Source organism: Chinchilla lanigera, unplaced genomic scaffold (genome assembly GCF_000276665.1).
Source record: "Chinchilla lanigera isolate Chin_1 unplaced genomic scaffold, ChiLan1.0 scaffold00100, whole genome shotgun sequence".
NCBI lineage: Eukaryota > Metazoa > Chordata > Mammalia > Rodentia > Chinchillidae > Chinchilla > Chinchilla lanigera.
Genome location: NW_004955501.1, coordinates 3,423,756 through 3,438,908, shown reverse-complemented (window position 1 = coordinate 3,438,908; position 15,153 = coordinate 3,423,756). Strand labels below are relative to the sequence as shown.

General features: G+C 45.8%; 1 protein-coding gene across 1 annotated transcript in view; it reads left to right on the top strand.

Annotated features, from left to right (window-relative positions):
- Positions 1-14,797, top strand: part of Ephb1 (EPH receptor B1) — a 397,616-nt gene extending 382,819 nt beyond the window's left edge. The window contains exons 13-16 of the mRNA XM_005406784.2: positions 1,769-1,918; positions 7,452-7,645; positions 9,807-9,962; positions 13,364-14,797. Of these exons, the coding sequence (XP_005406841.1) occupies positions 1,769-1,918; positions 7,452-7,645; positions 9,807-9,962; positions 13,364-13,472 (609 nt within the window). The 3' untranslated portion in view covers positions 13,473-14,797. The remainder of the gene's footprint in view (positions 1-1,768; positions 1,919-7,451; positions 7,646-9,806; positions 9,963-13,363) is intronic.
- The last annotated feature ends 356 nt before the right edge of the window (positions 14,798-15,153 follow it).

Sequence of the window (15,153 nt, the reverse complement as noted above, 5' to 3'; positions counted from 1 at the left end):
AGAATGATCTGTGCAAAAATAGCTTCCTTCAGCTGCGGCATGAGGCCGGGGAGGAGAGGAGGGGGAAGCTGCTGTCCTTGCTCAGTGTAGCCACCACTAGGTTTCTTGGATTATGGGTTGATACAGGGTCCAGGCCTAGAAAAAGTGCCATGGAGGTGAAATCCTGGTATTCGGCATGAAGAGCTGAAAACAGGGAGCGGAGCGTATTTGTGGTAGAGAGTGATGAGCATGGAGGGTCCTTGGCCAGGGCCCACTCCAGCTCCTAGAAGCAGCACTGATGTGGGACACACCTGACAGTGCCCTCATTGCTCTCTACCTTCACCTCCTTTCACTTGACCTGTGACCATTCCCTGCTGCAGCCAGCCTGGGTCATTGACATCTCTTATCATCTCTCTTCCTGTAGCCATTGCACCCGCTACTCTCTGCCTGGAATTCCTTCCCCTTCTCGCGTTACCTGGTGAACTTCTGCTTGTCCTTTAGGGCTGAACCAATGGTAGTTAACACAGCCCTTACTGTGCCCTGTCCCACATGGATGTAACCACTTACCCCTCGGGATCACTGACTGTCCAGATGCTGGTGAGAAACAGGCATGGGACGGGTTAGGTAACTTGACCCGGTTACAGAGGGAAAAGAGGGAAGTACCGCCGTCCAAACCCAGCCTAAGGTCCTGGGAATGCTTAAGCACTACGGAACACTCCTCCTCTGCCTGCCTGTGTTAGGGAGCGCTCTCCAGTTCCTGCAATGCCTGGGCCCACACACATCTTCACCCTTCGCCTTTGCAATTATTGTAACTACGTTTTAAGTTTCTTTTCCCAGTCCGTCTCCTCACTGTCCTGTGCAGCATGAGGGCGGAGAGCCTGGTGGCTGATCTCTGGGGCTCCAGCTCCTCCTCAGATAGGGCCTGGCACAAAACAGTGTTCATTGCTTCCTTGCTGATGGGGTGAATGATGCAGGCTATACATCAGCTCCTTGGGTAAACAATGCTTGACGGCTCCAAGGTCTGGCAGTCAAGCTAAAAGCCACACAGACAGACAGGTTAGAAACTCCAGCATGGGGCTGCAGGGCGAGAAGAAAGAGAAACAAACCCACAGATAGGCCTTTAAGAACACAGATCTGCAGCCTCCCCGATCCTCCACTGAAGGGTAGGGGGGACAACTAGCGTGCAGACAGGCCACAGACCTAAGTCCATCAAAGCCCCATTCAGCCCCAGGCTGTCTGCAGACTGCACAGTCAGGAAACCTTTCTCCCAGAGGTGCACCACAATGAACATGGGGCCCAGGGGCAGCCCAGTGTGATCTTCCCATGGGAGGGTTCTCCAGGGAAATGCCTCGTCCGTCCTCTGCTTGGTTTCATTGGGTTTCCTCCTGACTTGAATCCTTTGGCTTTTTCATTGCCATCAGACGAAGAGCCACAATCTGCACCCACGTAGCCAGTCTCAGTTAGTTCTAGTGCGTTTAAAGAAGGGTACACTCCCTAACAGCGACATTAGAGTCAGTCCACAGAGAATGGGGGTGGGGGATGAACATTCGGTACTGTCATCCACTTGCATTTGGTGCCCACATATGGCATGAGACCAGCATGGGTCATGCTGATCCTTTCCAACTCCTTGAAGTAGGTGCAGCAGTGTGGCCACCTGTGGGGCAAGGACTATCCTGACCAACTAAATTCACAAGACGTGGGAGTGGGGGAGTGGAAAGATATGCATGTCCCATCTGTTCCACCAGCCGAAGACTGGTGACTGAACTGATCGGGTTTCTCCTTCTTCCAGGGAGGCAAGATTCCTGTGAGATGGACAGCACCAGAGGCCATTGCCTACCGCAAGTTCACTTCAGCCAGCGATGTCTGGAGCTATGGCATCGTCATGTGGGAAGTCATGTCATTTGGAGAGAGACCTTACTGGGATATGTCCAACCAAGATGTAAGTCTCAGAGCACCTGGTTGCCACAGCACCCATCTAAGAGATCCCACACACAGTGCAGGCCAGGGCTTCTTATCATAAGCTTGAGCTTGAGGTGGTGAGGGCAGAGAGGACAGGGACATCTTTGGCTTAAATGTTTGGACTAACCGAACAGCCCAGCATGGACAGTGACAGTCCCAATGACCACAAAGCCTATAAATGTGCCGAGGCCACAGACTCCAACCAGAGAGACCACGGGCTGGTTCTACACAGCCATGGACCATGAATGGATCAAGCCCAAACTAAGCAGGAGAGTCTACCCTGTGTCCCAGGGCCTAGGCTCTGTGTTCTCCTTCTACATCCATGAGGGATGGAGGGGAAGGAGTACTGGTCTGAGGGCCAGGGCCTGGGTTCCTGTCTTCCTCCTCTGCAACAGTTCTACTGCTTTGGACTGGTTGTTTATCTGGAACTTGCATATTCAGCTTTACAGAGAAAAACTATAAAGGGCCTTCTTCTCCGAGAACCTGTCCTGCAAGCCCATGTCATTGTTAGTGAAGGAAGAGCTGAGAACACGCTTGAAAGAGCACAGATTCCGATGAGCCCCAGGAGCAGGATCCTGTGTGTGGGTCATCAGCATCCCTCCCAGCTACCTGCAAGGGACATGGGCAGGAAAGGAAAGAGAAGTGACATCAGAGATGCTGTAAGAAGAGGCATTTTGGTATTCCAAGTGGGAATCTTTGTTCCATAGTTACTAAAGAGTAACACTTTTTAGTGTTACTTGCTTTGACAAGGTTCCAATCAAAATTCCTACCTAGATTTCAAAACACTACCTTTGACCCAGGTACTTCCGCAGGACCCAGACCTCTTTTGTGTTTTGAATACGTACCCTCCCTTTGGAGAGGAGATGATTAGTTTGCAGAACTTGAGTTCTTCCAGCTTACAGATTGGAAGCAGTAGAGCTCCCCCCAGTCCCGATCTGATTTCTGTCACTCTTTAAACACTTCAGGTCTAGATGGGCTCGAGGCACTCATAAGCTTGTGGAAACTGTCCTCAGCCAGCCCCTGTCCAGTCAGGGGATTCGAGTCATGGCATTTGCTGAGAAGACAGAATGGCGGCCATTTCCCAGTGAGACTCCGTGGAAAGGAGTGAATGCTCCTGGGATGGTAGTCACTGCTGGCATGGCAGAGTGCTCCAGCCTCCATTGGATAAAATGGCTGCACCCATAACCACCATGATGTCAGCCGTGGGTGGCATCCAGGTCTCTATTATCCGTGATTATCCACACTCTTCTGCCTCTATAGCGTGTCAGATCACCAAGTGGCAGAGCTGATGCCGAGCCTGCTTTCATGAAATCAGCTGCACACACTCTGCTGGATGAGTAAGAAATGTGAGCCAGACAAAGGTCCATCTTGTCCCTCCCAAGAGACTGTGATCCTGTTGAGAACAATTCAACCTGCATAGACTGGGTTACAGAACTGACTGGCAAGATTTGATATTCAGGACATTCCAAGTAAATGCATTCCCCTAGGCTGAAAGCAAATAGAGTTTTGGTATTAAATTTTTGGAATTCTCGAATCATTCAATCAACACACAGTCACTGTGTGCTAATTGTGACGAAGCATTGCAGCAGCAAATTTATAGAGTTTTGGGAATGTGTGGGTGGGGAAAGTTTCCTGGATATTTGACATCTGAGCTGGGTCTCAGAGTGAGTAAGAATATCTGTAAAGTTGCAGTTTATTCTGATTTTGTTGTATTGCTCCAAAATAAAGCCCTTAATATACTGTCCCAAGTGCCATTCTGCTCCTGCTGGTAGACAGGGGGCTACTCCATGCCCATTCAGAAAGTTTCTACAACCCAGCCTGGGAGAGAGCCTGAGTGCTGCCAGCTGCTGGGCTGCAGCCTCCCTCATCAGAAACCACGGAGGTAGTGGCTGTAAAGGATTTCACAGATGACAATTGAAAGGCTTTAAGGAAGAGAATTGCAGAGGCAAGTCGGAGTGCTGGTAATTGGGCTTCCGGAGCCCAGGAAGGTCTTTGAACTTGTACAGAGAGTCTGTCAGCCAGAGAGAGCAACTTGGAAGTTCTGCTGCTTGGATCTGATTGACAGAGATAATGAGAGTGGCAGTGTCTGTGGAGAGAAGCTGCGGTATTATTGAAACATCAGAGCTCAACTTAACCCACTCTGCCCTGGTTCCTCCACTGCTCTGAACGCCTCCACTTCCCTCTTCCCAGTGCAAGGTCGGGTAGGCACCACCTGCCACCCAACTCACTGGTGGGAAGCACAGGTTCGGGGGTAGCCAGAAGCCCCTTGGGAGCATGAGGGTGAAGGGAGGGGCTCTGCTCATTTCCAAGAGGCACAGAAGTCACCTGCTCCTGGTCCCTAACCCAGCCCCACACCTGCTCTGAGTTCCCGTGAACAAAGGCACACTCCCTTCCCATACCTTGCCGTCCCCACCTCTTCAGTTAGCTCTGGGATGTATGCTCACGTTCAGTGTTTTGGGGCAGCCCAAAGAGTTACTGTCGACCATTCTAGGTGAGACAGCAAGGTGCTTGTAATAGTGCCCTGGGTCGTTTCTCCCATCCCCTCCTACACACACTTCACTCTTTATTCTCTCTGGGAATGCCACCTGATCGCTCTCTAATCTCCACTCTTCTCAGCCTCCAAGTTTCCCATCCTGCTAGGGACCAAGGAAGGGGCCTAAACATCACCCCAGTTTCCACTCTGCTGAGCAGAACACCCTATGCCCCCAACCTTAGGCAATATTTTTCTATACAATTCACACACAGCCACAGGTGTCTAGGCTATCAGGTGGCCAGGCTGAAGGCGTTTCTGCATACCTCCTCCTTGTTCTGCATGTTGTTAGCAAGGGAGGTATGACAAAGAATGATCTCAAAATCCTACTAGAGGACTAAAATTATTTTTTTCAATATAAGATGTTTTAATTTGACTATGAGTGATACATACTGAGAAAAATAGAAAACATCCAGATCCTTAAAGATTTTCAAGGTCATAGCACTTTGAAGATAAGTAGATAGGTGCTATCTGTGTACCAATTAATGACCTAGGTATTTTTTTCTTTGGATTATGGGTAAAGACTTTTCCATGTGCAAGAGTACCAGTGCTCACAACAGCTTGGGTGCTAATAGCATTATCTAGAAGACATAGCAAATGGAGTGAACATCCGCTTGAGAAACACAAACTCGGGAAGCAGTTCCCATGACTGTCCTCTATCTTGAAAGCTGAGAAATGGGATGTGGCATGTATTGATGCTTGGTGATTTTCAAACACTACTTTCTAGACCTCCCAAATGACTAGTAGTAGCCTGTTCTTTGCCAAGAAAATGTCCACCGTAGGACACATGGCAGTAATATCACCCTGCATGGGACAAGGATGTTTTCTTTCTTTTTTGTACCATGTGTTTGTGCGGTGCTCAGCATGCATCACCTCATTGAGCCATTTGATCTTTTTCATAACCCATCCATGCAGTTTTAGGAGGTCAAGAAACTCTCCCTTCAATAGCCAATCAGAAATGGAGGTAGGATCTGGACCCAGGCTTCCAGGGCCTATGCCTCTGATCGCTGTGCTGTTCTCTCAGCAACATGGTCACGTCGGTTTGCACTTAGGTCACCCAGGAAGAACTTCTGGGCCTCTCGAGGAGCAATCGCATAGTGAGGGAGACTCAGCCCCCCCCAACCTGCTTGCCTAGGGGGAGCTGGGAAAGGGGCTGACTAGTGAGCCAGGCCGACGGGAATGATGCCAGCTGCTCATTCTCATGGATTAGTTTAACTCCACATCATGTCATAGAGACATCAAACAGCTCCAGGGGCTGATTTCCTAGGCTCTAGGCACCACCCCAGAACCCAGGAGGAGTGGCTTTCCACATTTTCAAATCTGAAAAACAATTAAAACCCGGTACCAGTGCTTTATTCTCAGCCCTATCACTTGCCAGCTGTCTACCTCTGGGCAAATTACCTCACTGCTTATGCCTCCATTTTCTTCCTGGGGAACCTTAGAGGACAGCAGGGAATTTGATTGACAACAGTCAGCCAAATGGAGGAGGTAAAAATTTGTCAGTGCGACTCATTGTTCAAAAGTGAACATTCCCAGTTACTGGTCTTTTTCTATAGTGACAATATTGGTATGGTTTTATGCTTGTTTTTCACCATACTGAATGAAAAACTAATACACCTTGATTATCTCTAACAACTTCAGGTTATATTACTCATACCCCATCTCATGTCATATATGCTGTGCTTAGAAATTGTAAAAATATAACCTGATTGGAAATATTCACATTTTGAACAATTTTTAATGTTAAAATGATAGCCAATTCTAATACACTTAATTTTTTTAAATCTTTGAAGTCCAAATCATGTTCTTTGTTGTTTAATGTACTTTAATATAAAATCAATGCATGATTATTACAGGCAATAAATAATACAAACAAGTGAGAAGAAAAACCTAGCGAACATCCATGTTTCTACCAGCCCAGAGGCAGCCTTCATTAACTCCATGGTATATGGAGTTTCCAAAGTCTTTTCTATGCATGTGTGTAATCGTTGGACTTTGTTTTGTTTTGATTTCTGTCTTTTATAAATCAGGATTATACTATACCTGCAGTTATACAGCCTGTTCTTTTGCCTAATATTACAATGTGAGCTTATTTCCATTTCAATAGATAGATTTTTGTAACATCACTTTAAAGCCTGTGTTACATTCCAGGCTTGCTTTCTAAAGTCTGTGAGTGTACCATAGTATAATATGTTTAGCACTTTGGCCACTTATAATTATTTTTTTCTTGTACAAAAAGCACAGAATAAGGATAAGTGATTTAAATGAATTAGGAAGTAAGAAACATGATGAAGAATACAAATATCTGAAAAACAAGGTACTGGACGATCTCAAAATTCCTACAGAATTATTTCCTGGAGTTCTTGAAAATTACCAAAACTTGATTGGAGATATTCATTGTGTTCGCCCACCTTGAAATCTTTACTGTTATCATTTTACCTAAGTAAATGGTTAACCTCGTGACCTTTGACCTCACTGAGGTTGCTGCCTGGAGGGTCCCTGGCACAGAGTAGGCCCTGCTCAGTGGTCCCGCTTCCCCTTACCCTTAGGAGAGAGCGAATACAGTCACTGCAGGGTTTGCGGAGGTTCTTTATAACCAATGGGTTCACCAGCTTTCCCATGTGTCCTACTTCTTTCACCTCAGTACCAGTAAAGCGGAAATGGGCCCTATGTCTTCTAAAGGAGAGGAGACAAAGGGAAGTTCCTCACCATTCTTCAAGAAGAATTTACAAAGATCTCATGTGTGTCAGATCTACACTGGTTAGTGGGGACAGGACCCCAAGGGACAATCAGATGTGGTCCCTGCTGTCTAGAAGCCCACAGCCTGGGCTGGGGGACACACAGAGTCCACCGTGGGTGGAGATGTGTGGTCACAGGCCAGCATGCTAATTAACATGTTAACTTAGCCCACAGGAGCTAATTTGTAAATAACTAGCTGGTGGCTCCTCCTCCAGTCACACCTGTGCCCTGTGTACCACTACAGGTCATCAATGCCATCGAGCAGGACTATCGGCTGCCGCCTCCCATGGACTGCCCAGCTGCTCTCCACCAGCTTATGCTGGACTGTTGGCAGAAGGACCGGAATAGCCGGCCCCGCTTTGCAGAAATAGTCAACACCCTGGACAAGATGATCCGGAACCCGGCAAGTCTCAAGACTGTGGCAACCATCACCGCCGTGTGAGTCTAGTGGGACCAGGTGACTCCTAGATGTGGTGGTCTCCGGGGTGGGAACATAGTAGGTAGCCTTTTGTTCTGTTGAGATGAGGAAGCACAGCTTAGCCACTGATGTAAACAGCTCCAAGACTCTTCCTTTCCATCTTTAAAATATTCCCTGCTGCAGCCTTCTGACAGACCGAGTACTTGGCTGTATAGTAGAGTAGTGAAGCTGTATCTGATCTGATTATTATGATTCCCTACTTCTGAAGGATCCTTTTCCCAGAAGCCATCTTTCTATTAACCACACAAGTCCTCTAGGCAGGTAGAGCTGCATCTTGAAACTTTAGCCAACAATATATTGGCAGGGAAATGTTGTGATTGTTGTGTGACAAAGAAATACAAAGCAGTTGGGTTTGTTGTGAGTGAGTGCACAGAACTGCCTTCAGCTTTGCCAGTTCTGCACTACTTAGCTGCATTTGCATTGTTAGTTCACTTATTAATTCATCTTTTCAACCAAAATTTAATATGTGGTTATAGACCAAGCATTCTGCCTGATGCTAGTACTATAGAATCAGTAACACAGAGATGGTCCTTACCCTCAAGAAGTTTAAAATAATTTAGAGGGAGCAAACATTAATCAGGTGATCATGAAAAGAAATGCAAAATTAAAACCTTAATAGCTGTTCTGCCAGGAGTGGTGCATGGGGCACTGACAGCTTGTGCCTTTAGCTGCTGCAAAGAGATTTTCCTGATGAGTGTCAGCTCAACTCAGGACTGAAGGGCATGATGCATTAAGTGGATAGAAAGATGATGGGGAATAGAGGCACAGGGTGCAGCATGTGCAGAGGTCCTGGAGTGAGCAAGCCCAGGCCAGGTGCTGAGTGCAGTTGGGGAGGAATTGGGTGGGGCTGAGGGTGGTCAGGTGAGCAAGGGCAAGACTGCTCAGAGTCTTTAGGCCATGGTAAGAACGTTGGTGTGATTTTCAGAGTGGTGAGCACCTGCTAAAGATTTTGACGTGTTTCATGACACCTGAGAGTTTTTAGCACGATCATGTCTGCATTTTAAAAAAAGCATCCGACTGCAGTGTGGGCTTTACATAGGAGGACATTTCAATAGTCATGATAGAGAAAATAGTGTCGTGAGTCAGGGCACTGGCTTTACAAAGAAGTAGATAATTTTGGCTGTAATTCTGAGAGATAATTTTGAGAGATTTGGGAGGTAAAAATTTTGTGACTTAGTGAAGGATTAGATGTGAGGTTGGAGGAGTGTCAAGATGACACCCTGGTTTCCAGCTTGGATACCTAAAGGGCTGCCTTATTGCTGATGTCTGTGGTTTATTGAGAGGAACAGTCAATGCTTAAAATTTTTTTTACTTGACCAATTTTGCACGCTTGAATTTGGTAATCAGAACAACTGATTCTGAAAACAATATGCAGTATAAAAACCATTGTTGAACTCCTATCATCTTGTATGGTGAAGCTCTGCATCATTTCCAATGTTTTATTTTTTATTATTTTTTTTACTTGCTACTGTCTTTGATTGTTTGCTAAATCTTACATTCTTATGTCTGGTAGACTGAGCAACTTCATTGAAGATAACAGTATGTAATATAGCAACCACTGTGATTTCCTATCATTTTGTTTTGAGGTCATGTACCATTTTTGTTGTTTTTGTGTTGTTTTGATTTTGTCTTCATTGTTGTTTTGTCAGTTTTTAAACTTTTAAAATAGAAAAAATATGCTAGAAAAAGTCAAAGGTAGGTTTCTGTCCTCCATGTTTTCAAATAACCAAGGATGACACCAGGAATGACAAAAAATATTGCCAGTAGATTTAGAGAGGTTGTGGTGAACTGGACATATTTTTTAAAGATCTGTGTCTTTAGAGGATGAGGGTCCTACATTTCAGTTGATAAAGGAGTTAAGTGATTTCCTTCCCTTCAATTGAATGGTGTGCCAGTCTGCCTGTCTGTGTTGACTGACCTGTGACAGTGCCCAGAATCAGGGGGACTGGACCCTTAGCAGCCCTGATGAAGGTTCCGTCAGGAAGGATGGGTCAGCCCAGGCTCCGTTCAGTGGGGCCAGCCGCTCTCCCCGCGTACTCTGCGGTCAGCGCCCAGCCCGCAGCACGCCTCTGCACACGTGTCTTTTCTGCTGTAGGATCACCCGCTCCTCTCTTTCCTCAGGCCTTCCCAGCCCCTGCTCGACCGTTCCATCCCAGATTTCACAGCATTTACTACCGTGGATGAGTGGCTCAGTGCCATCAAAATGGTCCAGTACAGGGACAGCTTCCTCACTGCTGGATTCACCTCGCTTCAGCTGGTCACCCAGATGACATCAGAGTAAGTGAAGAGAAACCCCTCCGTTCCGCCCACAGGTAGCCCCTCCCTGTTACAGCAGAAGATGTGAGTCCTATTCCTAGTCTCATCGCGGCCACCCGTTTTCCGTAGGGAACCAGGCCTGAGGGGGACTGCCTTGGAAGATGGAGGGGAAGGTGGTCAGGGGCTGGAGGGGGAGGCGGAGATCTATTCTGGGTCCCAAATGAGAGATCTTCAAAGTCGTAGCCATATGTCATTTGCCTAATCACCGAGTCTCTCCTCCATTTAAGTTTATAAACTCAAGCCATCAAAGAGAGCATCCAGATGGAAAGAACACAGCCAGACAGCTCTTTAAACAACGGAGCAGAAAAGGCATTGCACTGATTCAGCAACAAGCAGCTGAGCGTTCCTCAGACTCCGATAGTGCCTGTAAATAAGCATACATTTCCATCCCCCACGAATTATTTACCAGTCTACTCTCCCATAGGAGTTTGGAGAAATACACAAAATAAAATTATTCAAATAAGACAAAAGCCAGAAAGGATCTTAAAGATCCATGTGGCCCATCATTTCCCAAGAATGTTCCAAGTAGCGCCACTTGTGGGAAATGTTAATAAGTTCTCCTTGGAAAAAGGTCCCATGGTCAAATAAATTTGGGAAATTCTGCACACTTTATCACCCTCTTGGAGATTCACGGCTCCTATTAGCATTGTAAAGGCCACGAGAAATCCTGAAATAAAGAAACCTATTTAAAATTATTAAATACCATGGAACCATATTTTTGAGGGACAGGTTTTCATGGAACTGCAGTTTGGGAAATATTTGTCTAACTCCACCCCTTCTGTTCAGAAGACTCTGAAATGACATTGGGGCTCATAGGTGCCAAAGCCAGGGCTTAAGCCTCCTTTTCTGCGGCCATCACCAGAAAATCATGCTGCCCACACCACAGGGCTACAGTGGTTCCCCTACTCTGCTGGACTCTGGAGGCAACTGAAGATATTTAAAAATTACTGACACCTGGTTTCCGCTCCCAGGCTTCTGACTAATTGGTGTGCACTGAGACGCAGGCATCGGGAATTTTTAAAGCTCCCCAGGTGATTCCACACTGCAGCAAAGTAGGTGAACCACTGGGTTAAAGTTAGCAAGGGTCAACTCTCTAGACTTCTACGCTTGTAGAAGTTCAGATAATGCTAACCAGGAAACCAACTCCTTCCCCAACATACACACATGCACACACACCTCAAGGGATCTCATAGGCTTCCTGGTCTACAATGTGTACTGAAAGCTCCAGGGTGGAATCTGGTGGCCTGTAACACACATTTCTCATGCGAGAAGATCCATCAGTCAATTGGCAAACACTAATTTATTATGTATCAGGCACAGTGCTAGGTTCTGGGATTCTCTCCTGGTCAGGTCAGCTACCAAGCCTAGGACAGGGAGATGGAGAGGTCCACCCCTAACACTTACACCCCAGAAAGATAGCTTCCTAGTCCTCTGACTACTTGGAGTCAGACTTCCTGGAGTCTAGCTCCATCTCCATGGGGTTTGTTCCTGTCAGGAATGATGGAGACTCCACTGTTTCCCGGGAGACAGTTTGAATATATAGCTAGCCTTGAATCCACTAAACATCAGAATCTCTTTTTTAAAAAGATTCATTTCCTGATGCCTAAAAAAGGACAGTTCCTGGCATTTTGAATGATTGCCAAACAAACAGCAGAAAATAAAATGCAAAAGAGGTACCTCAGCAAGGGAAGACCAGCCTCCCCATCCTTTGAGGTAAAACATGGATTCTTCTAGACAGTTAGAGACCCGAGTTCAGGTGGAGACGTGCTGTCCATGAAGGTAGGCAGCTCCTGCTTTCTCACTGCAGCCTGAGATGTAGGCAGGTAGGCACCGCTGTCATGTGAACCCCACATGTGGAGGGATCAAGGGAAGTAATCCCCACCACTGGAGATAGTCACATGGATACAGACAAGGGGGAGACTAGAAGGAAAGTCAAACTGGAAGTGAAGGGGTTTAGTTCAAATTCAACACATACATACACTGCTGGAGTAATTCACTTTGTTTCTTGAGGGATAAAAGATGGGAAAAGGAAAAGAGTGACTCAATAAAATAGGTTGTGGGGCAACTTGCAAATTCAGAATTCAAGTATGTGCCCCAAAAGCATTTGCTGCAAAGACCTGAGCAATTTGACTATCTCAACCAACTGCGGCCCCTGGGGAACTGATTACCAGCTGAAAAGGGGCTGGGGAAGGAACTGTGGATGGAGATCCAGCCCAGTGTCCATCAAGACATGCAGTGTACCAAGAGATCTTCATGCTGACACTGGGAGGGCTTTGGGGAAATATAGTCAGGACTGTAAGAGTTGTGGGAGGAATCCTACTTGGGCACTGAGAGTTTGACTGTCCTGTGTATGGATCCCACCTCATTCACTAAGCAGTGTGATCTTAACACATTGCTTAACTTCTCTTACCACTACTTACCTTGTCTATAAACACACATACAACAATAGTGCCCATCTCATTGTGATAGGAGACAGAAAGAACAGCACTTAGGAAGCACATGGTCAGTTACCTGCCCATAGGACAAATGCAAGTGATTGCTGCTAAATTACTCTCATTTGTGATTTTTATAGTGTTCTGTCAATTTTTACAAAATGCTACCTTAAAGTTTAGATGAGATAGGATATGGTACATAGGACACATTTAAGCAGTATTACATGTTGTTATTAATTAAGGAAAGGTGCATGGGCCTTCCCAAGGTCAAATTTAAGCCGTGAACCTGTTCATATTAATACAGATCAAAGATGAATCCAATGCAAACCCCATCCTAGACATACTCTTTGGGTTCCTGCTTGAGCAGATATTTTTAGTTATTTTGAGATCAGCCTTCTTAAACATGCATGAAGTGAAAATTCATACAGAGACAGAAATGTGAAATTCAAGAGAAAACATCTGAAGACCAGGCAGGCCCTGTATCTTTTCGGTCTCAGTGGGTGTCCACTAATTTAGGCAGAAATTTCCACAGAATAACTGACACCCCATAGAGTTTGCCTTGGAAGTGTTAAAAGTCATATCAGAGGAAAACTCCCGTCCATTTGAGGGTTATGGACACAATGAAGGGCCTGTGGCAGAACCCATAGGGAGGACATATCCTTAAAAGAAGGGAGGGTCCTCCTAGACTGTCCAAACTGGAGGAGGTGTTAGAGACAAGGGCCACTGCCTGGAGAATATGGGACTGAGCAAGAGCATACCTGATTGGAAGCTTGCTCAAAATGTGGGTCAACTGAAACTAGTTGGATTTTAAACATGTTTACATGCCTACCCAACTATTTTCAGGAGCATGGCTTTGATGATGAGTTAGGATCTCTGAAATGTTGCCTTAACACACCAGACTGACTTCCTCTGTGACTGTTTCCCTTCTAGAGACCTCCTGAGAATAGGGGTTACCTTGGCAGGCCATCAGAAGAAGATCCTGAACAGCATTCATTCTATGAGAGTCCAAATGAGTCAGTCACCAACAGCCATGGCATGAGAACTCTTGCCTTCTTGGGGGAGGAGAGGAAGGAACAGGACCAGGCTCTAGTGGGGCCTAGCGGTTGACCACTGTGGAATGTGCTGGAAAGACCTGCTTCTCAGCAAGAAAGCTGTTTCCATCGATGAGGAATAAACTGCACCTGCTGTTTGCAGGCAACCTTCCTCTCTCAGTGACAGAAGCATGTCTATGCCACCGTGGGAAATCAAAAATGTAATAATTAAGAAACAGAAAGGTGATCTTAACAGTAGTGGAGACAAAACAATGTATGTTGGGGGGACAAGATTGAACTCAGCTTCCACCCTCGCTGGGCTGGAGTTACTATCTACAGGAAGAAGGGAAGGAGGTGGAAGGAAGGAACAGAAGTCGCGTTCCATTTTCTTCCTCACCAATGACATTCTTTTCTTTTCTCCTTTCATACTCCTCCCTGAGAGTCCCCCACTCTCCCACATCCATTTCCCTTTGCTCATGACTCCTGTAGGGAAGTTTCTGCAAACAAAACCCAGCTCCTGAGTCTCCAGATGTTGTTCTGTCAGTTGCCAAAGGACTTTGCTGACCACTGCATGGGGATCCAACCAATTCAATTAATGTCTTCATATTGAAGAAGAGATGTACCTTCAATTGAAAACCTTGTTTTTCTTTTGTTTGCATTTTCTGCAAAAAGGAAAAAGATACCACAAATTGGAAAAAAAATAGAAAAACCTGTTTCCGTGTGCAAGGGCACGCATGTGTATGTCCGCGTTATAAAATGACTGTGCTTGTTCGTAATAGATGCAAACAAGAAAAAAGAACTGGGAAATCTGTGCACCTGGGAAATCCAAAGGGGCCAGAATATGTTGTCGATTTGGCCGTCTTGTTGTCCCAGGGGCCTCTTGGCTTAATGGGAATTGAGGAGATAGGGAAAAAAAATAAACATGAAAGGAATAACTCTCAAGAGTTTGCAAATTCAGACAGGAAACAGGTGAGTGGTTTGAGTTGGATGCAGTGTGGACTGTTCTAGAATGATACTGACTGATTAGTTACTTGATGACATCTGAAGAAAAGGAGAAGGAAAGTGTTTCTGGAGAATGTTCTTCCACATCCCTGGAATCTGCAGTTTAAGAGGAGGCAAGGAAGAATTCTTGCCTTACCTGTGGACTGGCTTAAGCCGTGTGGCATCCGAGGAATGTTTCAATTGTGTCTGTGTTTCTCTTTACATTCTTTATTGTACCTCATTGTTCAATTCACTTTTGTAAATTCCACCTAACACTTAAATATTTTTAATTTCTCCTTTTACCTTAATCTCCTTGCTAATTTTATCTGTCTAATTAAAAACAGCAGAAGCATGTCTGGGTTTATGTAGAATGGTGTCAGAGTGTGTGTCCCCAGGGACCCCTTATTGGGTGGTCTCTAAGTTGCAAGAGGATCCTTCAGAACAGCCCTCTTCTCTGTAATGTGGAAGACACGGAACACTTCCCTGACCCGCTGGCTCCTTAAAAGTAGAATATAGTATACTCACTGCCACTGGTGTGACCCTGAGGAAAACCCGAATAATATGAAAACCTCAAATAAGAAGTCATGGCAAGCAAGCAGGAATAATCACTCATAATACAAGATCACAATGGTTTCAGTCTGCACACTGCATTTGAGAATTGCATATGCAGGTCAGTCTTGTAAAAGGCAGTTTGGACTGTTCGTTCAT